This window comes from Lacerta agilis, chromosome 1, assembly GCF_009819535.1.
Source record: "Lacerta agilis isolate rLacAgi1 chromosome 1, rLacAgi1.pri, whole genome shotgun sequence".
In the NCBI taxonomy this organism is placed as follows: Eukaryota; Metazoa; Chordata; class Lepidosauria; order Squamata; family Lacertidae; genus Lacerta; species Lacerta agilis.
In genome coordinates, this window is record NC_046312.1 from 106,566,558 (window position 1) to 106,592,508 (window position 25,951).

Here is a 25,951-nt window from a genome sequence, read left to right on the forward strand (position 1 = left end):
GCATAATCAAGTGGTGGGTAGGACTCACAATAAGATTAATTGTGCATTCAGTTTGCCTCTTTTCTGGCTTTGCTGCTGTGTTGTAATGTTTTTAGTGTTTTCAATGTTTCATTTAGACTTGATTGCTGTCTTTATAAAGACAGAAAAGCGGAATATATACCCCCCCCCGCCAAAAAAACCAAGTAAATTCAGGTGAAGTTACACATTACAGGTTAACACTCTCAGGGTCATTAAGTGATATCATACTTTTTTAAATCATTTTTTTCTTTTTTACTACAAGTTCACCAGGGATGGAGCAGAAATAAATGTCAGCTTCTAAAGCGAGCATTTTAAATAAATGAAAAACTGTCTACTCTTTTAATGTTCTAAGACGATTACTTCAAACCAGGCAGGACTTGGGTCTGGCGATTAAAAAACCCACACCAAATATTTATAGCACAGTGGTACTTCGGTTTTCGAACGTCTCGGAAGTTGAACGCTTTGGTTTTCGAACACTGAAAACCCGGAAGTAAATGCTTCAGTTTTCGAACACGCCTTGGAAGTCAAACATGCCATGCGGCCTCCGCTGAGTGCAAGATCCAGAGGCCTAGTGGTCGGCTATTGAGTCCTCGGTTTTTGAATGTTTCGGAACTCGAATGGTCTTCCATGGTATTACGTTCAAAAACTGAGGTACCACTGTAGCTTTATTTCCAGAGCATAGAGAAAACGTCTTAAATACTTATCTTCTTTTTTTGTTGATTGAAGTTATCTATGATGACACCAATGAAAAGGTTTAAAGTAAAAAATGACCCAAAGATGATGAAGATAACAAAATAAAGATACATGTAGAGGTTGTCCTCATAATACGGCTGATCTTCTACCTACAATCCAACAAGAAATTGCAGGATCTCAACATAGACACACGAAGCAGAAAACAACCACCCATTTCCTTCAAAGCACAGCAATTCAATGAAAAGAAGAAAGAAGAGAAGAAGAAGAAGAAGAAGATGATGATGAAACAGCCTAGCATGTGTATCTATCTGTATGCAATTACTGTGTTATAAACAATGAGCCCAAAAGTTGAGCGTTTTTTTTTTTTTTTAGTTCCTTAGTTCAGCAGACCTATGGGCTAGTCATCTGTACGTCACAGAAAAATCAACAATATTTTGACTGCAGGGATTGCCAAGCGGACTCCCACGAGTTACCATCAGAAGGTAACGTACAAGAACGTATTCAAGAATTAGTGCTTACATGTATGATGGAATGTATATTGATACTTACATCTCTTGAATCAACAGCTGCATACATAATATCCATCCATCCTTTAAAAGTAGCCTGCAGATAAAATGCAAACATTAAGCACAGTTGTAAACATACAGACATGTATGCAGGGAATGTTGATGTCAAAATTTGGCAGAGGGGTTGTATCAACACCTCCTGTGGCGCAATGGGTCAGCACATCTGGCTGTTATTGGTTCGAGCCCACCCAGGGATGGCTGTGGGCAGAATTCCTGCATTGCAGGGGGTTGGACTAAGATGACCCTTGGGACCCTTTCCAACTCTATAATCCTATAATTCTCAGAACCTCAGAACCTGATCCTATTCACTGGCATTTTATGCAGGAAGTATAGAGTAGGAAAACTAAACTACTTACAACTTGAAGCAAAGCGAGGTAACCAGCTCCAACATTGTCAAAATTTACTTTCACATTTTTCCACCGGGCAGGCTGATTTTCGTTGATGAGCTCCTCACACTGAGTTTTATTGTCAACTTCGCTAATATTAAACATTTCACCTGTCGTGGTGTTGACACAGTGGTAGAACTTGCCAGCAAACAGGTTTACGCCCATGATGCTGAAGATCAGCCAGAATATGAGGCAAACCAAGAGCACATTCATGATGGAAGGGATCGCGCCAACCAGAGCATTGACAACCACCTATCATGAAAATTGGACAGAAAAGAAAAAAAGAAAAAGAAATTCCGATTTATGTTTTACAGCTGAAGAATATAGCTTCCAAATTTCTATTCGCGTCTTTACAATTTCGACACTTAGGCTGTTTTAAATACATATACACACATATATGTGGGGTTTTTTATGCATGTTAATAGAAAATCCCGTTGTTAATGGTACAGTGCGAAAAAACAAAGACAAAGAAGCAGGAACTAAACTCTACAGGGAAAGCAAGTAAGTGCAAAAAGTAAAATAAAACCTGATAGTGGCAAGATGGAATCGTAACATTTGCGTGCACTAGGCAGGGAAAAAGAGAGAGAGAAAAGTTAAACACCAAGAATATAAATCAAAGACTGATAACTGCAACAAACTAGGCCTTCAAACAGGGAATGGCTGAGATGCTGAAGCAAACAAAAGAAGAGTTTGGATTTGATATCCCGCTTTTCACTACCCGAAGGAGTCTCAAAGCGGCTAACATTCTCCTTTCCCTTCCTCCCCCACAACAAACACTCTGTGAGGTGAGTGGGGCTGAGAGACTTCAGAGAAGTGTTACTAGCCCAAGGTCACCCAGCAGCTGCATGTGGAGGAGCGGAGACGCGAACCCGGTTCCCCAGATAACGAGTCTACCGCTCTTAACCACTACACCACACTGGCTCTCAACTGCCTGGGTTTTAAGATGTCTTGTAAAGCAACAAGACTTTCTCCACCAAGCACTCAGTCTTCAACCCTAATTCTTTAATAAGCCTTTTAAATTTGCAAAGCTTTGTAGAAGGAGAAATGCATATTCCTGTTAAATATAGCCAAATAAATTCAAGACTAATTTATGAAATAGCTACACTTCTCTTTAGGAAAACTATGTGCATTGATTTGACTTCGCTCTAAAATGAAGATACGACTTCTGAAGCAGCCTGAGTTTTTGTAGGCAAATGCACATTTCACTGGATGTTGCTATTAAGTGCGGAATCCAATTCATGCCCTTGTGTTCACAGGAGGTATTTTGATTCAGCAGAGGTGTCTGCTAACAGAAGAGAAGAGGGGGCAATATTTTTTAGCATATTCCCCCTCACCACTGCATTTCCCAGTGCCCCTCCTCCAAATTAGCTCCAGAGTTTGGGGGACCCCCCCCCCCCAGTTGGAAAGTGCATAAGGAATTTGTAAAAACCGCCTTCTCTTCCTTTTCCATTAGTGGATGCTGAATCAAAAGCCCTTCCGTGAGCACGAACATGTTTTGCATTAAACTAGATAAAGCAGTAAAATCAAGAAAAATTCACAACCATACTTTAAAACCATACAAAAGTTAAAATACTAAAAACGGATTAAAATTGCCTCAATTTTCTAAGCATCTGGGTTGGCTTGTCTAAACATGAATGTTTTTAGCAGGTACCCAAAAAGGGTATTATTATAGGGAGTTCCTAAGTGCAGGCAATGACACACTAAACAATCTAAGAAAGGTGGAACACGTATTATATGTCACCTGCAGTAGTGGCAATCCAGTCCAATTTTGTCTTTGGAAAGGAAGATTTGATTCTAGGGATTATGCAGCTCTTAAAAGATTTCTTCTCCCCCGTTTGGCCTACAAATTTGTGTGGAAATTTTGTGAGAGTCTGAAGGTTGGAGTCCTGTGCACCATCTAATTATCTATGTGTCAAATTCCAATAAGCAGAATTCATGTCTCTTGTTGGATTTCATGACAGAACAATCTGGAATTTTGAGACCCTGAAAACTAAATTTGTGCCTTTTATCCTTTACGTGATGTGCGCTCCCTCAGTCTTCAGGTTTAGGTCCTTAGTATGGTGACCTTTAAACACTGGGATATTGTGTTGTTAAAAGGTTTTTGATTTGAGTATAGATTCCTGACCACAAGTTCACTAGGTTAAACTATTAAACCATGAACACACTCACCTGTATTCTACTGCTGAAATGAAAGCAGTTAAGCCATCTTCAACATGTTCTCTGTTTTCAAGTGATGCTCAGATTGAAAACATGCAGCTTTTATTTAATGCTGTGTAGCCTTGTCAGGAATGCATACAGGGCTGTATGTATGTGGGAGTGCAGGATCTTATGCCTGGTACAGCATTTATAACTCTTCTGCCTGCAAAAGTATCCTTGAAAGTATGTGGGCAATGTTTGTTGAAAGCTCAGAACCCAGGCATGAGGCTAAACAAGCTTTTTTTTCGGGAGGGGGGGGGAAGGAGTGCAGCTGCTTCAGTTCAATCCTTTGGCCCTCCCATGACTCATAAGACTATGCAACATGGTAAAAATTGCCAAACAAACTATGTAACATAGAAATATAAATGCACAATTTCTCAGTCTGTGTAACCCAATGATGTTCCAAAATCCAGCTTTCCTTGCTGCAAACTTTGGACTGCCTGACCTCAATATTTTAATCTGGGAGTTGCAAAGTACACATAGCCCTGTACACTCACACACAAATCTGATCATTCTGGAGTGTCCTAAAACAACCAATACAATCCTGAAATAACTTTTAAGCAACATACATGCAAGGGACCGAGATGTAAATGCTTGGCTGAGAAGGAAACCTCCCCAAAGACTGTAGAACGGAAAAACTTTTAGAAATGCTGGTGACTGTGGCATGCAATAAAGAAATATATATATATATATATATATATATATATATATATATATATATATATATATAGTGCAACATTTCAACATGGATTTGTCATTCTTTATTCTGCGTGGATAGTCATGTTTCATGCACATATTATTTCAGGGTCATTTCATGGCTATCTCACCCTCATTCCTTCAAATCGTGACAGGGCTCTTAAAGGCCTCAAAGCTCTTAGTGTTCGAAGTGATTTAATGGCACCCAGTTCAGAATAGCCCAGAGCATTGGCTACTAAACTAACCAAAGAAACCTGCAGGTGGGGGAAAAAAGGTAAAACATGTTAGTGCGTTTCCTTATAATACGGACAGAGAACAAGGTAATAATAATAATAATAATAATAATAATTTATTTATACCCCCAGCCACTCTGGGCGGCTTCCAGCAAAATATTAAAATACAATAATTCATCAAATATTAAAAGCATCCCTAAACAGGGCTGCCTTCAGATGTCTTCTAAAACCACAGAACCAGGATTCACTTGACCCGAGGCCCATAACTTGTCTTCAAACTGAGGCTCAGTACTATCCACATGACTGGAAGCAGCCCTCTAGGATTTCAGACAGGAGCCCTACCCCGAGATGCTAGGAATTGAATCTGGGACCTTCTACATGCCAAACACGTGCTCTGCCAATAACTACAGTCTTCGCCTTTACCCTGTTGCAAAACAGACACACGGTGTGGTTGTGAACCCAGCCATAACACGAAGGTCAGGGCCAGGCCTAGGTCTCCTGACTGCTGCCTTCAGGGTCGCTAGTCACTGCTGCTCCCTGTCAGTTCCAGTGTATCACCTGAGCAGGGAAGAGAGTGCCAAGAGCTTGCAAAAGGACGTGAAACCCTGTTGTATAGTTTCCATTTGGGGAATTCTTTTCCTCCTGAAAAAGTTGCCAGGAGTCTGAGAGGGACAGAGCCTGAGTTGGACGGAGGCCCCCGTGTGTGCTAATTTGGGGGGCCCTGCCATGATCCTCTTTACCCATCCCACTTCGTCTGTGAAACAAAGTCCTTGAGCTCCCGCTGCAAAAGGAGTTGACTGTGGAAAGTGGTGTTGTAAAAGCAAGACACATTTGCCCATATGAGTAATAACAAGGCCTAACCCTATTGAGAAACGTCTTAAGATCAGACAAGAACATGGTGGCATGTTCAATGGAGAGAAAGCAAAGTACGAGGGAAAGAATTACTCCAAACCTTTCTAAATCATGCTGAGAGGAATCTGCAGATTTAATCATACACCCCTTCAAACTGTGGATGTGTTCTTGGCTATTGTAAATTACTTATTCTTTTGTTTTACACTTTCTTGCTTGCTTCCGCCCCTCTCTCAAGCAATGAGATAAATCAGAATAAGAAAAGAAGGAAGGAATGCGGTTCGGGAGATATAAGGCACTGAAAGGTGAGATTAATATGTGTTATTTTAGCCTACTTTCATTAGGAACACTGACATAACAAGTGTCAGGAAGTTAAAAGTACAGCAAGAGAATATGGGAGCTAACCTACTATTCTTTCCCTTTGCACAGAGGGGGGAAAGGAAGTGAGCATTAGTTTCCACTCTGCTCAGGATAAATCAGGATGAAAGTTAACTCCCCACTTCTCAATCCTTATGATTTCATTGCAGGCATCAAATTATTCTATCAGATAAGCAAAAACTGGGACAATAACACAAGTTTCAGGCTGACATCTCACCATGACAATCAGTTATTATCAAGGTATAGTTTGACAATTCGAGCTTAACTGGGAGAAGCTCAATTATTTGTTCAGTCAGTGATTCTCAACAGCTCCTCTGTATGTAGGCTATATAAACATCTATTCTGCCCCCCCCTAAAGCTGCCTCAGGTAATATATAAGATTTTAGAATAACATTGTCCTAATAAATAAATAAATAAATAAATAAATAAATAAATAAATAAATAAATAAATAAATAAATAATATATTTGTACCCTGCCCATCTGGCTGGGTCTCCCAGCCACTCTGGGCGGCTTCCATCAAATATTAAAATACATTTAAAATATCACAGTTTAAAAAACCTCCCTAAACAGGGCTGCTGTGCTGGCCCAAGGGTTTGTCCATGAAGCGAGGTCCAAGTCCAGTCCTGGGTCTAGGGGTCCAAGGAGGTCAGTCCGGCGGGGGAGCGAGGCAGGAAGCAGGTCAAGGTCCAAGGCAGGTTCAGGCACAAGGTTGCAGGTTGAGCACACGCTTGCAACTAAGTTGCTCACGCAACTTGGGCTGGGTCTGGCTGGCTTTTATCTGGCCCTATGCTTAGGGCGGTCCCGATCCTCCGGAGACTCGCCTCTCCTCTGGGCCTGGAGGCGAGCACTCCTCCTGCAGACACTTAACTCCCTTCGCCTCTCTGCCCTGAGCCTCTGTAGCTCAGGAGAGGATGGTGGGTTACAGGAACCAGGGGAAGCCTCAGCTTCCTCTGAAGAGGCTGGGAGTGGAGCACCTGCAGGCAATGGGTCCTCCCTCCCATCAGGAGCCAGAGCAGACTCTGCTGATGCCTGCACCTGGGGACCCAGCACAGGTGGGGATCCTTCAGGCTCAAGCCCTGGCCCCGGCTCAGCTGGTTCTGGAGGCGGGGAATCCTGTGCAGGCTGGGATCCCTCAGGTTCAGCATCAGAGTCTGACTCCCAGGCCATCACAGCTGCCTTCAGGTATTTTCTGAATGTCAGGTAGTTGTTTATTCCCTTGACCTCTGATGGGAGGCCATTCCACAGGGCGGGCGCCACTACCAAGAAGGCCCTCTGCCTGGTTCCCTGTAGTTTTGCTTCTTGCAGTGAGGGAACCGACAGAAGGCCCTCGGCGCTGGATCTCAGTGTCCGGGCTGAACGATGGGGGCGGAGGAAGACTGCATCCTCTTGGTCACTATGACTTACTTTGACACTTGTTTCTGTTAAGTGGCAGGATGAGTGATATGCAGATGCAACTGAGCATATCTCACTGAAGCGGCTATTAAGGAGCAGTGGTTGGTCCTTTTGGCCGTGCTCAGAAAGAGGGTGGGCTACTAAGCATCCCTAACTGTATGGCATGTCCTGGATGGATTCTATCCACTGTTCCTTGGTCTCTCCATAGTCTTGATCAATTGTTGAGCCTGGCACGCACTCCAGACTGCCCACCTGTGCAGGTAACATATTTCTGTTCTGGTACCTTGCCTCTCTAAAGATTCTAGCTGGGTTTTTACCATTATAGTCATTTTATCGATATTTGCTTTGAATGGCTTCCTTTAAAAAAACAAAAAAAAAAAACAAACACATTCCATATGACCATTTTTAAAACAACACTTGGCAGCTCATCTTTTAAAAACTGTCATCCAAACTTAAGATCTTTTGGCCTCCAACGTTTTAATTCATTCTGGTTTTTTTCTCCCTGTTGTAATAAGAGTTTCAGAGGTGCTTCACAGCTTTCACCACATTGTACCACAATCTTCTTAGAAAGAAAACCAACTGTTTATTTTAGATGTACTGTATAATTGCTGAGTTCCACAGCCTCTAATAACAGTAGCTCCAAGCGTCGTTTTCACAACTACTAAAAAAGAAGGCTTCATCTTTTCACGTTGCTCAAGGAAGCAGCTGTCCGTCCATCCGTCCTCCCCAAAAATAATCAAATATCAACAGCACTGTACTGTTATTTACCACATACATATTTTCATATATTTGATATTGAGCCTGCAGGCATGGTCTATTTCCTTTTTAACTTTTGTACAAATAATATTTTTTTTAATGACTGTTACTGTGTTACAAGACATTCACGTTCCATGGTGGGTGATTTTTCTTCATGTCAGCACAATTTCTTTTTTGAACATTCTGTGAGGCAAAAATCTTCCCACTTCACATGCCCAGAGCAGTTTTCCAACTTCTTAAACTGGTGGTTTGTTATTGCTTTTATGGTGATGCAATTAAAGTTTAAATGAATCAGTGAAAACGTGGCACTTGAACTGGAAAAATCAGGCAAGGTCAGCACTGATGGTTCACCTGTATTTGGTTTGCTAACATGGATAGATATAGGCCACTCCTCACATTATACTGAATAATCATGATTGGATTCATGAAGACAGATGCAAAGGACCCAACTCTCAGGTCAACTTTGCGGTATTACTATTCTTGATGTTACGGTAATGTTTTTAGGTTTGGGATCTAAATAACGAGGAGACTTCACAGGAACAAAGCAAACCATGGGTTTCAAGTACTTACATCAACAATGAGGAAATCCAGCCAGCACCAGGCATTGGTGAAATACATTTGAAAGCCATAGGCCACCCACTTCAGAAGCATTTCCAGAATGAAGATGTACGTGAAGACCTTGTCAGCATACTCCAGCATGGTCTTGATAGTCTTGCGCTGTTCAATATATATGTCTTCAAAGGCCTGGGGCAGGGAGGAGGATGGAATCATTGCTTTATCGTTCACAGAGGTAAACCTTATTTTTTAAAATACAGGTGTAAAATTTCATTTCTGCTTCATATTCTACTGCTAACATATTACCAAACAATTAGCAAGAGAGCAGGAATTCTTGGTTCTTTTTTTTTAAAGCACCTATCCTACAATATCTGTGCATCATGATTATTTACCAAACATTTCCAAACCTGAAAGTAACTGTACTAGCCACCATACATTCTATAATGTCCATTGTAAAATCTGAGAAAATAGCAGGTGTTTATTTTTTTATTTTTGCTCACCAGAGCACCACTGCTGAGGAGAATCATAAAAACAATGAACGTCTCAAACCAGTTGTGTTCGACTATGCTGTAGCAGGTTTTCCTAAAATTCCACCAGATTTTTCCTCGGCCATCTTCTATACTCACTTGACAACATGGGAACTTCTTGATGCAGCCTGTTTACAAGGATATTAAACTGTTAAATTTTGGAATAAATGTTTATGGTTATCTTTATTTCAGAATTTTAAAGAAACCAGTCTTTCATCCACAGAGTTGAGGACTGTATATATGGATTTCCCTTATAATAACCTTGTGAGGAAAGAGGATAGTTGCTGTTATGGCTTAATGTTAAAAGGCACATCCTAGGGTTGCCATTTTTCAGAAAGTAAAAACCAGGACACCCCTAAAATTGTTGAGCCTCAATTGTTCAATTGATTTGTCTAAGAAATCCTGGTAATGTACAGGAAAATCCAGGTGTATGGCAACCCTAGCACATCCAAAATCCTTTAACGACATTCAGAAGTACTGATGTGTACTGACAGTAACACTCTCTAGGATCCCTTTAAAGGGATACCCAGGGTTTTTTTTTTTTGGGGGGGGTGTAAATATGTACAACCCTTCCCCACTATTCAAGACTAGGGATTTTAGTCCAATGCCTTATCCACCCAAGTTGTGACAGTTGCTATGAGGCAAGCAAACACGCCCCCCTCCACACCCCAAGACCAGCAAATTTGTCTGGAGGCAAAATTCCTTCCTGGCCCTAAATATGCCGACCAAGAACATCTATAGCAAGGAACCAACCAAACACTGTATGATGAAAATACTCTGAATAAAGGGAGGTGGGGAAAGAGATCTGAAATCCAACTGCAGTGAAAGGCAAGGAGGTGGCCCTAAATTTATGCCTGGGAAGTGGACCTGAATGAAGACCCCGCAGAGTCTATGGCCATCTCTGCCCTCACTATGTCAGCCCTCCTGAGCCAACCTGTGATTGGTCAATTTCACAGGTAGGCTAAATTCAAAAACCCACCTTGTATCCCGCCAGCTGCTGGAAGCAGAGAAAGAATCTTGGCTATGGTGGCAAGCTGTGCCACAGCAAAACTGCAGTCCACAGTTAATTTGTCAAACACAACTTGTTTATTTTGTCTCCCTGTTACCTTCTGTAAAACAGGCTTCAGGTTCAAGAGCCTCTTCAGGTTCAATCTCTGCCTGTTCACCCTCTCCAGGCGGGGCAATATCAACTGTGCTGCCTTCTGATGAGCTGGTTGCATTTAACTTCTGAAAATAAAATCCCACAGAAAAAAGAAGGTTTTTTCCCCCCCTGCAACTTTATGCAGCACTCAAAAGGAGATAGTGAAGTATGACAGCACTCTTCCAAATTTATATTGGCAGTGCATAGCAGATGGAACCACAAATTCTTATCTATGTCAACTCAGAATGAAGCCCCATTGAGTTCAATGGGATTACCCCTTCCTCGGTAACTTGGATATAGGATTGCAGCCTAAGTTTGCTTGTTTTGTTTTTAAGGCAAATAAAAGCATGTTATTCAAACTGTGTTTCCCTTTTCTCACAATAAGCCTGAGTATTTCCTTATGTTGTAGAAAAGCAACTGTGTATAGGAATTCCAACATAAGTAGGGCTGGATAACTATTTGCAAACCCTTTCATTGTATTATATTAAATTTAGGTGTGTCTGTTGTTAATGCCTCACCCACTCAAGAAAAACTGGATCACTAAAGAGAGAAATGATAGAAAATAGCCTGTTGTCCAAAGTTTCTTTACTAATTTCAGAAGAAGAGTAAACTAGCAAATTAATGTTAAATAACCCTGCTATTTACTGTAGGACTCCATTTATTATTATTATTATTATTATTATTATTATTATTATTATTATTATTAATTATTATTAAAATAGGCTGCTACTCTGCCATAATAATTTTGGAAACCCAGCCTGAATTGGATTCTCATGGCTGCTTGTCAGAATTCAATCCACACAAAAATCTAGCTGAGTTATGTCAGTGTGCTGGTGTGAGTTACCACAAAATATGGATATTATGTGCATCTATGTGTGGGGGGAATTTGCATTTTAATGTAGATCCAGGTGCCCCATACTGCCACACTGCCATGTGACCAGAAACAGAACCATTTAAGGATGAACACAAGGGTCCTGGCCGCTAAACAGGTGAGGCAGCAAACCAGCCATGCTTGCATGAGGAAAGCTTTCCCCCACTATTGAGTGTCTGCCTGGCCTTTTGTGACATGCTGTCTCTCATTGAATGAAGCACCCAATGGAGACACCACTGTTCTAGGCAGCCAGACCGAACCAAAATGTATAAAATACCAAATTACATTTTACGACCTCGGATAGAAAATTATACTGCACATGCTCAAGAGACTTTGCCCATATAAACTTTGTAAGCAGACGGGCACTTGTCGGGTTTTGTAGTGCAGTGGCAACGAGGTTAGCACATTATTTATATTATAATAAATCTTTATTGTGGTCCAAAAACCCATAGAACAATTTCAGAACAAAATACAGTTAAGACAGCCAACCACGAAAGAGAGAAAAACCGAGGCGGTCATTTCGTTTTGTCCCGAGCTTGATTATCTTTGTTTCTTTTGACTTCCGAAAGAAACTTTACCTTGGCCTGTGTAATATCATTAGACCTGTCACCCAAGAAGAAGAAGAAGAAGAGTTTGGATTTGATATCCCGCTTTATCACTACCCGAAGGAGTCTCAAAGCGGCTAACATTCTCCTTTCCCTTCCTCCCCCACAACAAACACTCTGTGAGGTGAGTGGGGCTGAGAGACTTCAGAGAGGTGTGACTAGCCCAAGGTCACCCAGCAGCTGCATGTGGAGGAGTGGAGACGCGAACCCGGTTCCCCAGATTACGAGTCTACCGCTCTTAACCACTGCACCACACTGGCTCTCAAAAATATCCCAAAAGATATTTAATATGGGAGGCTTCAGATTTCCCCAGCAGATTTCCCAGTAGGGGTTTGATCAGTTGGTCCCTTGCTTGCTTATTTATATTGTATCCAACAGGGAAGTTGTTTTAGGCAGCTGTTTATAAATTCCCATTCTGTTGTTTCCCCCTTTGGGGAGAGGGGACTATCTGTGCATACTCAGAGGCATTCAGTTCAAAGTGCCATTAACTGAGCACAAAATTGGCAACTGTATGGCTATCCTGGCAAAGGAACATCTTTCACTAGATCAGCATCTGAAGGAGAACTTGTGAATTTGTCCTATATTTATGCATCCTCATGTGTTATATTTGGAATAGCTTTTTAAATGTTAACACTAGCATGTTATAGAAATTCACTCTTCAACTTTAAATAATTGTTATACTGACACCCTTTAAAACATTATGAAATATTATGTAGAAAGCAAAAATAATTACTACTACTAATAATAGCAAACTGTTCAATGTTACACAGTTTGCACTAATGCTAGAAACCCTGACCTATATTCTTAGCAAATTAAATGAAGGTTGATCTAAGTTTGTTAAAGCAATTTGTCTGGCAATAGCACTGACATGTCAAAGGGAGGATTATGCAAATATATTTCTGTATCATATTAAAATACAAAAAGGAATTCTTTGAGCTGGAAACCTATGTGGCCACATAAAGTAATTATTCATGCCCTCTTTGTAATAGCTAATTACACAAATGGCAGCATGTCTAACTTGGCCCTGATGCAGGTAGGTAGCTGTGTTGGTTTGCCATAATCAACACGAAAAAAAAAAATCAAAATAAAATAAAAAATTCTGAAGAAGTATCTGAAGAAGTGTGCATGCACACGAAAGCTCATACCTAGAACAAACTTAGTTGGTCTCCAAGGTGGTACTTGAAGGAATTTTTTTATTTTATTTTGTTTTGGCCCTGATGGTGCAATTCCTTAAGTGGTGGTGAAAAATGTGTAATTTTACTGATTTTGTGCTGTGGAGAAGCTGACTAAAACTGAGCTTTTACAGAATTACATCACTTGAGAATTTGAGCATGACATTTTTTATTAACCTGGATGTATTTTGCTGTTAGGCAAATTAAAAAACCAGGAAGAATTCTCCAAGTTAGCTTGCTGAAACGAATTAAGTTTAAAATATGAGAATAAATATGAGAACCAAGATGATAGATTAAGTAGTAAAATCAACCATGCCTTTATACAAGTAAATAACCCACTCAGTCACTGGGTTTGAATCTTTAGGCTGCAGTCCTATTCAGACATTACACAAATGGGAAGGGGTGAGCAGAATTGCGTATGGCCAACTCATTCAGTATAAGTCTGAACTAATGTGAGTAACAATGTGTTTGTCAGAAAGCAAAATTCAGTGTTTGGTTACTTCTGTATTAGCACGTTTCCAGCTACTTACTTTAACTGGGGGGATGAAGAAACTGGCATTTGGGTTTTCACAACTGTCCATTGCAGAATCGTGCTTATTTCTGCAATCAAACTCAAACGCCATTGTTTTAAATTTACAATGGCATATATGTTTAACGATATATATTTGTATATCCCATAAACTGATTTCTCAGTTGGCATTACAGCAACACCATCTTTACAACATGTCATTTGTAAAATATATATACATGTGAATATACTTTACTTTATTCACTTTTTAAATTCAATATGATCACCCTCCCCCAGCTGCATGTGCTTCCTCCCTCTCCTTCTCCAGTTGGATAGGACTTAATAGCCAAACATAGCAGGAATAGCAGATATTATTTCCTAACAGATAAAACAAAACATACCTTGACTGTAAGCATACGGATCCTACTTTAAGCAAGAAAGGAAGTTTTAAGAGCTCCTTTTGTATTAAGTCGCATTTCTTAACTAATGCACATTTTTAAAGGCTCATTCCTTCCTGTCAGTGCAATTGTAAAGGCTAGTTCAAAGAAAAATTTGCAACTGAACACAGTGATTTCTTCAGCACACAGTGAGGAGGATTTGCGTTTCATTTAGTTGGGTAAATTGAAAGCAAAATGCCTCCCAACTTGAACAGCTATATTAAACAAATCCATGTATTATTTATCTGATATTACACAATTTAAATTGAAACCATTAACTTAATGCAAAATCTGCAACCACTCAAACTGAATAGCCTGGTTTAGATGTAACAGGATACCATGGTTTACTGCTTCATGAATGAACTATGGTGAATCTTGGGCTCATGCACTCCCCACTCCCTTCTCTTGCTCCTTTGCACCTGAAAGATCATATATGCCTTTGCTTCTAGTTTTAAACAAACCACAGCTCCCCATGGCATACATTAAAACTGTGGTGAGAACAAACCTTGATTTCAGTTTCTGTGTTGTTCTGAAAACACAGATGGAACAAACTATGGTTCCCTGAACTTGGATGTCACAGGGAACTGTGGTTAGTTCAACATTGAAAATTCCTGATAAGAAAGGTGAGAATTGTCAAATGGGAAGTTCACAAGCCTGAGGCATGCCATGCCACGACTCATCCGTAAAGTGGGGAATAATTATTCCTTGTTATCTATGAACCAGGTGAAGGTGAGCATTTTTTTTATTTTTACTGGCTACAGTGCATCCTTAAACAACAGAATCAGGCCCAAGTTTAAACATCTCTAATGATTCTAACAAATTATACACTTGAAGCTACATTTAAAATAATTAAAATCCTGACACCGTAATTTAAATTTAAAAGAACAGAATGAAATAGAAGTTGGCAACAGGTATCTCTCCTCTAATGAGCATTCTTATTCAAACAAGCAAACTAGGAAAAAACATCCTCATATAACTTATACCCGGGAAGGGGATCCTGTGGCTTTCTAGATGTTGTTGGACTCCCAACTGCCAGAAGCTCCAGCCAGTATGTCCGATAGCATTTGTTATGGCACAGCTTCCCCATCCCTGACTTACACAATTACTTTTGCATTTTTTTTAAAAAAAAACACGAACCGTTTGAGACAAGGTGTTATCAGGCCATTTTCCATTAGATACCTCTCAAAGGTCACCGCTGTGCACTACTAGGGAGGGAACATCATATTACCCACAAGGAGCACACTAGAAAGCATTTGTTGATGATGCAGCATTCCCAAGGCCTGAATCAGCAAAACAACATGCTTGACTAGAGCAGAAGCCTGTGCAATACTAGTGAAACTGCACCAAGAAAAGCAGAAACCCACCTTCTTCTTCTTTTTAAAAAAAATGTTATGGGAAAAAAATAATTGGAATCATAAAACATTGGATAGTACGCAGCAGTTATCATCTAAACAGGAGTAGGTAGCAATAGGACAACCACTTTAGCAGCCTCTTTTGGATTTGAGCACAGCTCTTGATTTTTTTGCCCACAAAAGAATAATCAACACAAGCTCTGCCCAACAGCATGTTAATGGGGGGAGGGGGACCCATTTCCATTGTTAAAGCATTCACTTAAAGCCCGGTCTTGCTCTCATTTGCTTTTCGCTGGACACTGCTTCAATGGGAGCAGGAGCAGGCCTTTATACAAATGTTAAAAGCTTTACAAACCATCTCATGATTCAGGTGACAGTAAAATAAACAAAGGGATTCAGCCATTATAAATTATCAGGAATAAGTCAGCTTGAGATATGGTTTGACCATTCTAAATTGCCCTGAGACTTGACAAACTCTCAGATAAATAATTCTCATTTTCTTTTACAACTGAGTCACATTTCTGATTTTTTTAAAAAAAGGTTTTAGTTGCTTAGAGAGTAAGACAAAAAAAAAAATGTTTCTCTCCCCTTCAACCAAAGCCTCTTCCTGAACTGCAGCCTGACAATATTTGTGTTTTATATTCCAAGAAAGCAGTCCTCAACAATTTGCTTAAAATGATTTCTTAATGTCTTTCCTATGTTTACCAACATACCACTGATCAGGGTGGCCAGTTATTGCATTGCCAAAAGACAGGATTTGTATAACCAAAAAGGGAGAGTAAATCCATTTGCAAAAAAAAGGGGGGGGGCTGACTCCGCCAAGAAAGCTCAACAACTTTGGTTAATCCAAAGGGTAGATCACTGCCAGTATTATTATAGTGGGAGCAGATCGCAGTCTCTTGGAAGTTGGACATCCCTGGTTTAAGAGAACGCATTGCATGAGCTGGACCATTATGTAATGTGTTTCTCTACCTCTGATCCACATTAATGGTGGGCAGCAGGGAATTCACTCCCACAGTAAAATATATGGCCAGGTAATGGGGAAAGTTGCCATGAGGATGCAGATCCCTGTAGCAGATGTAGTCTGTTTTGGACAGCAAACCAAACAGAAAAGCATTCTGTGTGGTACCGCCTCCTAGCCCAGGAGTATCATCAAATATGTTTTTGCTTTTATTTGACCTGTCTGTTAGTGAACAGCAATATGTCAATAGTAAAATTGGTCACTTTATTTTGACTTTAATTTTTAAATTGGCTATTACCTACGTTTGAGGATCAAAGAAGATTAAAACCTGAACAAACCAAGTTGTTTTTAGAGTTCTAACTCATTTGTGAACAAGTGTGAAAGCTGGCTAGTACAAACTCTGTTATAACATCTTGTGATTTCATTATTACCACAGCTTTCAGCATCTTATTGTTAAAGGCCAAGGTGCATCCAACCATCTCTTCGCTTGCTGCTTGCCTGGCAGCTGCCACTGAAACCTTCTGAATTGGAACAGCAAGCATCACTCAGACTGCAGAAGTATCACTTTTTTTTTTGCTAAAACATCAACAAATGTTTGCTTTAAAAAAAAATTAAAGCAAATGTTCTGGGAATTTTAAAAGCATAAAATTGACTATAGAGCATTTTCTGAAGAATGAGTATGAATTATTGGTTTGAATTTGGCATTTATTCTGTTTTACCACTATTAATATCCATGTGTCAAAATCAAATAATTGATCAGAAAACATGTACCCCTTTTGGTTTGTTTCTTTGTTTTAAGTGCATTGTTTGATAAATATATATATATATATATATATATATATATATATATATATATATATATAAAGAAACAACAATGAGGGTACAATTCTGTAATCCCCGGGAGGTATCCCAGCAACCATAGGATACAGAAGACGTCCCTCTCCAATGGCAGAGAGGAAGCAGGTTTGCCCCAGAACCTTCCTTGTGGTGTCCATGGAAACCTCCACAACCACCCCCCTTCTGCTATTAATGCTCCAGCACAGATAGGGAGAGAAAATGGGTGGATCAGGGAAGATCCCAATCCCACCTCTGATATGGGAGGGAAAATATGTCAGCCTGGGAGCTGGCATATTTATTTCCCCTCCAACCTCTCTACCTACTGCCTTGCTTGGTGCTAGATTGAGAGTGCTTTAGCTGTTCTTCCAACCATAGATTCTCCCTCCCCCATACATTTGTTCTGTGACTACTTTTTTGCCCATATTCTGTACTGAATCATAATAAATATATGAAAATCCTCAAACAAATTCTAGAGGAATTGTATTAGGTTTAGAGAACCTTGCATGACAACACCTTGAAAGAACAGTTCAAGAAAGATGTGCATGTATATATATATAGATAGACAGAACAGAGAAACCCAGGAAGCAATTAAAATTGGAAATTATATTTAATGTGTCGTCGTCCCCTTCTGAAGAAGACGACAATATTAAATATGTGCCACATTTATAAGGGCTGAATCAAAAAGGGTTGTTTTTATTCTTTTTAAAAACTATGCATGCTCCCTTTTTCCCCCTTGGCCTTTGGAGAGTTCAACATTCTTGTCAGTTCATGATCCATCTTACAAAACCTATAGGTCATGCAGTAGCTATTGAAAGGACTTGATAATCAAATACATCTAGGAAAGTCATTAGCAGAATCAAAATGTATGTTGGGGTTGCCAATCTTGCCTGACCATGCTGTGATGTGTGAGTCACAGGACTCAGCAGAGAGCAGCTGTGCATGTCTAGACCGTCTTGCAATGGGCAGGGAAGGAAACATAGCTCAGTAGCATGCAGGCCAGTCAATATTCACCAGAAAGTGTGATTATGTATGTATAACTTGCTTAAGTAACCTGTGCAAGGGTGGCGGTACGTTGAATCTACCTGGTTAAAAAGGACCAGAGCTGCATTCTTGATTGCTCCTGCTTGGTTTTACCCCTGTGAGAAGTAAGAATGGCAGGCAATGAAGTTCATTATATAGTACCTCCAGTCTTTTGCTCTTTGGAGGCTAGCATTCAGACATGGCTTTAGAACATTTTCAGGAAGGAAAAAAAAAGAGAGAGAGAGAGCTAAAGATATAATTATCAAACTTGCAAAAAGGTATATACAGATAACTGGCTGGTTGCAGAATTCAGTTTACATCCTTAAGAACCTTCTACATCAGGGCCAGGGAACCTGCGGCCTTCTAGATATTGTCAGGATCTAACTCCCATCATCGCCACCCAGTATGGCCAATGATCAAGAATGGTGGGAGTTGTAGTCTAACAAGTGGCAGGCCACAGATTCCCCACATGGTCTATGTGTGCATAATCAGAGTAACAGGGATCACTATGAAGAAGGTATAGCAGTCACGGCTACTTAATTTTGTTTCATGTGCTGGTGGTGTAATGCCTACAGTTGTTAAACTATGGTTAAGAGATTGGGAGAGGATCCTGAGATTATGTATGGCCCCCTTCTTCCTTCTGAAGCATGAGTCTGGATCCACAATCAGCAGCTGGCATTGTAGGGATCAGTCAGAAGAACAGGACCACTGAACCAACTGCGGACACTGGGCCTTCTTTCCCTCCACTTAAATTCACTCTTCCTCCCCAGGCGAGCCAGCTATGGCAAGGAAAAGTGCTGGTGTAAGGAGACTGAGTTTTAGAGCTCCTCCCCAAAGTTGACTGGAGCCAAGCCTTTGTGAACTTAAAGCTCAATATACACATGAGCGTTCAGAAGCAAGTCTCTCTGAGTTAAATTGGAATTTACTGCAAATAAGCACACACAGGAACACAACTATTTAAGTGAAGTTCTTCATTCTAATGTGATAGGCAACTTGTTTTTTGGGGGGAGTGGGAGACATCCTAGATTTCTATTACTTTGTTAAAGCAAGAACCACGTTCTGGAACATTTTGATCTGGCAAAACTCCTTCTTCTGCAATGTGGTCCCCTTTGTTAGGATTCCTATTTTAATCCAGAAATATATTAAGTGTAACTTGTTAAAAAATGGTCTGTCCATCATTAGTGGTCTCTTGGACTACAGCCTAAATTAATGCATTATTTAGCATAAAGAGAAAAGGCTTATTCTCTTCCCTTTTCTGGTTTCTTAACCATTCTGCATTTTACACTGTAGTCAATAGCTTGCAGAAGGATCTGATGAACCAAAGACAAAAGAAGAAGAAGATAGAAATGGCAATTAGTTTGTTTTCCTCAGTAACAGAGACCTCTACTGTTCCTTTTTTGAGGGAAGGGCTGTTGTTTCAGAATTTTTCTGCAAAGATGTCCTGGAGCTTCTCAGTTAGACAGGCTTCCCCATGATCTTAATTATGAAAATTCCAGGGGCGGGGCCCAAGGAATGAATGTGTTAAACTAAATGTGTCTCTTTCTATTGTATGAATCTTAGAAGTTATGCTCCTGCACAACCCTCAAAGTCTTGAGCCACACAACTGAAAAGAAGAAGAAAACAAGAACAGTTGCTTCTATTATGGAGAAACACTTCCATTAGTTTTGGACACAGTTACACTCCAATTTAAGATAAATAAAATTGCAAATTAAACATCAGTTTAAACTGCACAGAATATATTCTCAACCAGGTATTAGGAAACAAATATCCTTTAAAAAAATCAAAATCAAAACTACTAATAACAGGTGAAGTGTCACTGGGTAAGAAAATGAAATCAACTCTCAACCAATCAGTGAATTCATTTAACTATAGTACTTCAAGACCAGAACACCAAAGACCTAATGATGAGGAAAAGAAATGCTGGACAGAATAGTCTAGAGGAAGGAATTGGGGATGCACTTCTTATAAATGTTATATAGCTGGTTAAGAAACCACTACAAGAAATTATTGAGAACAGGAAAAAGAGAGAGAGAGAGCTGTAAGAGTAAATTATACAGCATACAAATGCACAAAAACATTTTGACTTTGAAACTTTAAAAGATAATCTTATTTTTTAAAAAATGTCCAGTGCTTCCAGAACACACCATATGGAATTGCTGGTGAAAGGCTTAGCAACATTTAGTAGCTATTTGCACAACTGGCCATAGGAATTCACCATTTTGGTGAGATTTTGTTGATTTTTTATGTACGTTATTTGCAAATTTGATGCAAACCAATGCTTTAATATTTTTAAAGGAGACTTGGATCGGATAGGCATTTGGACAGAGGTTGCCTTGAAACAGAGAAGTGTCCTCTGACAGCGTTTCAAATAGAGGGCTGCCCTCTATAAAGTAGGATGTAGGCTTCATTTATGTTTTCTATTCAGCAATGCCACTCACTGAGATTATTGTCCCCTTAGATAGCAGTTTATAATAATGTTAGATCATTTCTTTGGCCATTCTGACTCACGTTGGAATCAAATAAAATTTTTGATGTCAAGATGACCCACTGAATACAGCCAGCTCAAATAAATACCTGTCAATAATTATGTGCGTCACCAAACCACCAAGTATTTAATCAGTAGTAAAACTACAGATCCTGCATATAATAAGGATCAAGAGATTAGGAAGATATGGAGATATGGAAGAAAGAGATTGGGACAAAAAGAGATACTTCTGTCTAAAATAGGAAATGCCATACTTTAAAGCTTTCCCCAATGAAAACCATACATTTCCAAGGCAAGATCACTTCAGAACCTAAGTACGGTAGATATCCAGACTTCGTTTTTCCTGAATTTATGCCATTTTATTCCTCTTCCATAAAATGTTTTGTTTGTTTATTTATCTTTTCTGGAGTACTCACATAGGTGACTAAATAATAATCAAGAACTTTAATACTTGCTGTTTTGGTAACAATCTATCAAATAAAATACTTCAATGATTATTCAGCACAGCTGCAATCCAAAGTGCTTAGATGTAGTTCTCTGTTCCTTCATGGCAAGCACCTTGAAATGCCTCCAAGGTTAAGCCCCCCCCCCCAGATTGGCACTCCATGAGGTGTGAAGGGCTGCTACTCAAACTAGCACACACACACACACACACACACGTGTGTGTGTGGATCAGACACACTTTCTGTTTGCACATGGAAGGGTTTGGATCCTGGCCAGCCCGTTCCCGTAGGCCTCTGCCTAGTGCGGTTTTCCTCAAAACCACTTTACATTTTCTTTTAGGCTTCAGTGATAGTCTTGACAAGTCATTTCCCATTAGCACGGATGTGAGGAAAGCAGGGCAGAGCTGGGGTTTTTTACATCTAAGTTAAGTCCCCCCCAACTTTCGTTCAGCTTTTTAAATACCAACTTCCAGGGGAATGCTCTAAGGAACTTGAGGTGTGTGGCAAGGGGGCATCATTGATTCCAACTCCTCTACGCCCTACACCTTACCTGCGCTTTTCCATTGGATGCTTCAGCTTAGTAAAAGTTAGGGAGCACTCTTCATGCTGAAGCATGGAGATGAGGAGGCGAGCACTTCTACCATTCAACCTTGATGTTCTGTTGCTACTGCATAGCAGAGCATGAAAGGTGAGTTGCAAGACTCTCATGTGCTAGAGAAGTTGTCTTATACTGGCTATAGGTCCATCTAGCTCAGCACTGTTGAGTCCACCAGGAGTAAGGCAGCCCATAGGTCTGGTGCAACCTGTAGGGTCTCCACATTCAGCCCCCAGCCCCCTCTCCTTGCCCTTTCCCCCATAAGGCTTGGGGGGGGGGAGGAATCACCTCCTATTGGCTCTAGTAGGAGTCTATTCCCCCAAGTTTTTAAATGATCTGTGAGGGAATTTTCAGAGTGGGCCCATAGCTGAGAAGGGACGTTGCCATTCCATGACCCCCACACATTCAAAATTTCACACCTTGGGAGAAATGTCACCATTATAAACCAAACACATGCTTACAATAAGAAAGGAACTAATAAGCAGTAAGAAGGTTGCTATGAAGTAAGAACTGCCTAATCTGGCAGCACTGCTACATGTGCAGAGACATAAATATGACAATGTCAATAAAATACATTCAAAATTATATTTTTCATTAGTTTTCAGCTTCATTTCACATGTGCTTGTGTATATATACGTGCGTGTATAAAATCCTACCTCTTTGCCTTCTTCAATTTCAGATTCGCTGCTAAATTCCTCTGTATTTATATTTTCAAAATCCGACTCCCCAACTGCCATTGGCACAGTCACAGTAAGGCCTGGATTATTTATGAACGACATGTAATCATTTTCATCAATAATGTATTTTTCCACACTGCTGCCTGTGCCCACACCACTTGTGGTTCCATTCCCATCTCTCAGGTAATTGATGTCTCTAGTTATTTCAACCATCATATGGTTGGAAATGTAGATGTCTTTCTTGTTGCTTAGTTCTTCGAGTGCTTTGATATCCTCCACAGCTTTCTGCCTCTTAACAACGCCTTTTTCGACAACCTCTCGTAATTTTTTCTTTACATAATCTACTCCCTTCTGAATTCTTGCCACGGCAATCTGAAGATTGTTTATTTCGTTATCGTCATCAGTAGCAGCGAGGTTATCTGAACTAAAGGAGCTCAGAAGCAAGGCCAGAAAGAGGTTCAGTACCTAAAAGGTGGGGGAAAGAACAAAACCAATACAGGTTTCTATTGTACAGAAAAAGAAGATCAACAAAGGAAGATGATGATGATGAGGAGGAGGAGGAGGAGGAGGAGGAGGAGGAGGAGGAAGGAGACACACACAGTGGGCCAATCAATAGACCGCTTTGTTTTAAAATGCAAGTTTCTCAGCCTATATCGGGAAGATCCTATGTACAGCTGCATTTTTTTCTAAAACATAATGTGCATAGAGAAGCACTTCTGTTCTGACACATAGTTTCTCCTCTGTTTTTCTCATGGCAAGATAGAATACCATATTTTTCTTCTGTGGCCAACTTTTTCTTCTAAGAAAACTAGCCTTGTGAAACCATTCATGTTAATACTATGCAAAGTTTAATAAGGACCCAGAGTCAAACTCTGGCCTAGTGATTTTTCTACAAAACAGCGTTTACTGGACACCCTAATACTTTTCAAAAAGCCTGATTTACATACCACGAGGTTTCCAATCACCATGACCAGCATGAACACAATGAGGCACATGGTTTGACCTGCAACTTCCATACAGTCCCACATGGTTTCTATCCATTCTCCGCAAAGGACTCGGAACACGATCAAGAAGGAGTGGAAAAAGTCGTTCATGTGCCAGCGCGGAAGCTCACAGTCTTCTGCAATCTTGCACACACATTCCTTGTAGCTTTTGCCGAACAGCTGCATGCCCACCACGGCAAAAATGAAGACAATGATGGCCAGAACCAAAGTCAGATTTCCCAAAGCTCCCACAGAGTTGCCGATAATTTTGATCAGCATATTTAGCGTTGGCCAGGATTTTGCCAATTTGAAAACCCGGAGCTGGAAAACAATATTAGATATTATTGTTACTACTCAAAAATTTTCTCCATGTGTTTTGTATTTTAGCTTCAGAAATGAAAACATAATACATTTGGTCAAAATTTAGAGAGAGAAGGAGGAACAAACTGCTTATATACATTTAGTGGAATTTAGAAAATGAATGTGAGGCAGGCCACATACTGAGCACTTATAACCACATTCACATATTTTTTCCATTGCAGTTAGCATTTCCACAGTAGCCATCAGTTCACATTCGGTATATGTGTCAAATCCTTTTGGAATGACATTTGTTTTATAGACTAGATTAAAGCATAAATTCAAGGAACATAGTGGAGTTACTAACCAGTTAACAAATTTCACAAGCGATACTTATTAAATTCAAAACCGTAAAAAAGTTTGATCTCAGTTTCTTTCAAATATGCCGAAGCCAATATGCAGTTGTTGCATTCTGCCTATAAATACTGGAAATTTTGTGAAAACTTGTGTTGTACTGTTTGCACATTTACCAGTCTGAAGGATCTTAGGACTGACAACCCTTCCACGTTTGCAAGACCCAGCTCCATCAAACTCAGGCTAACAATGATGCCATCAAAAATATTCCAGCCTTCTTGGAAATAGTAATAAGGATCCATGGCTATTATCTTGAGGACCATTTCTGCAGTGAAGATCCCAGTGAAGACCTAAGTGCAAGTATAATGAATTAGTTTACACTTCTTTTAAATTAAACTAGCCCAATTGCATACTAAGTTTACAAACTAAAAAATATATTTTAAACGAAGTATAATTGATCAGGGGTACCTTTACCTATAATTGATTCCTAAGGGGCTCACCACTTTAAAATGGTGAGATTAGGGTGGTGTTTCATTGTGTCATCCTGTGGAATGAATGCTAGAACAGCATTAGGATAGCAATCTCTCTATATATATTATTCACATCCTACTGCATTTCATATTCTGGAATGCTGTGATAGTAAAAATAGGGTGGCAGATATTTTCAGGTAACATAGCAGGAAAATGCTCTTATCTTCGATATCCCTAACATTTGGGTCATTTTTTTAATACTTTTGCTTGAACTTTTCATTTCTGCTGAGACGTTCTCCTGTCACTTCTGAAGCCCAATCAAATTAAAGTTTTTCTGTTAAAAACAAAACACTTAATTTTAATACGATTAATTTTAAATTATGTAGAAGTAATCAAGGACTTCCATCGTAATTTCCTTTGGCTGAAAAGGAGAAGAAGGAAAAGGCTCATAATCAATTGCCAAGCTACAAAGCAGGCCACCAAATAATAGTAAATTAACTTCCTTTGGATGGAAACCAACAAAATGAGGTTAAGAGATTAAAAGACTTGAGGTTTTTAAAATGAGTATCAGCAGGGAGGGCATTATGAACCAGCACTTGTCCCTAATTAAAGTTAATACAGTATGAAGACTGCTTCAGATGGGAGTACCCTACAGTGCGTACCTGTTTCCCACATACGTTTTAAAACAAGTGACCGGGAACACAAATATTTTATTGTTACCAGCTTGCTAAGAGTGCTAAGAATTGTAGGTCTGTGAGAGTTCCCGGGGTTCTTGGAGGAAGCCATGTGTGGATGTGATCAGTGTTTCTGTGCAAGTGCCTCTGGAATATGAACGTAGCAATCCGCTCACACGAGGCGCATTGGCCTTTGGGAACCAGCCCTAAATTAACCGGAAAATAGGTGGATTGCAAGGTTAAAGTCACACCTCACATGCTGAAGTAACTGGTCTGAGTACTGTAGTCTGTTTCGATTTTCTGCACTGCTCATTTGTGCCTGCACCCTAAGATACACACAATGGGGATTTAAGAATACTTTTGATGGCCCCTAGAACACCTCATGTGTAAACCGCCTTGAGACAATGGTGCAGCTGATAAATCAATTGTAATAATGATAATAACAGAAAAGGGTGGAACATAATACAGTATGCATAGATGGCATGATCTAATTATATCTGGCACTAAGGGCACCAGCCAAATGTGCTGTTCTTATGCATTCTGAATCAGCACCTCTAAATCAGTAGGTCATTCGCTGGAACTTGGAACAGTGTTAAATTACACAGGCACAAATATTTCTTCTATTTGCGTTCATATTTCATATTAAAAGCTGATATGGTTTCGTGTTCTAGGAAAATGAAAGGTCCATAAAGGTATAATTTCTGTCTGGGGCGTGAGGACATAAATGGGGACTTTTAGGTCAGGCACTGATATATTAGAATTAATTTGGATTAGCAGAATGGTACTGTTAAATATTCCACCACCACCACCACACTACTAAAGT

At 39.9% G+C, this 25,951-nt stretch overlaps 1 protein-coding gene across 2 annotated transcripts in view; it reads right to left on the reverse strand.

Moving 5' to 3' along the window:
* Positions 1-25,951, reverse strand: part of LOC117056133 (sodium channel protein type 2 subunit alpha-like) — a 63,783-nt gene that overhangs the window by 5,274 nt on the left and 32,558 nt on the right. For both annotated transcript variants that reach the window (XM_033166272.1, XM_033166282.1), the window contains exons 16-25: positions 24,161-24,334; positions 23,298-23,654; positions 22,330-22,815; positions 10,353-10,473; positions 9,220-9,374; positions 8,735-8,908; positions 4,687-4,809; positions 1,634-1,915; positions 1,261-1,314; positions 723-860 (exon numbers count right to left, since the gene is read on the reverse strand). In XM_033166272.1, the coding sequence (XP_033022163.1) occupies positions 723-860; positions 1,261-1,314; positions 1,634-1,915; positions 4,687-4,809; positions 8,735-8,908; positions 9,220-9,374; positions 10,353-10,473; positions 22,330-22,815; positions 23,298-23,654; positions 24,161-24,334 (2,064 nt within the window). The remainder of the gene's footprint in view (positions 1-722; positions 861-1,260; positions 1,315-1,633; positions 1,916-4,686; positions 4,810-8,734; positions 8,909-9,219; positions 9,375-10,352; positions 10,474-22,329; positions 22,816-23,297; positions 23,655-24,160; positions 24,335-25,951) is intronic.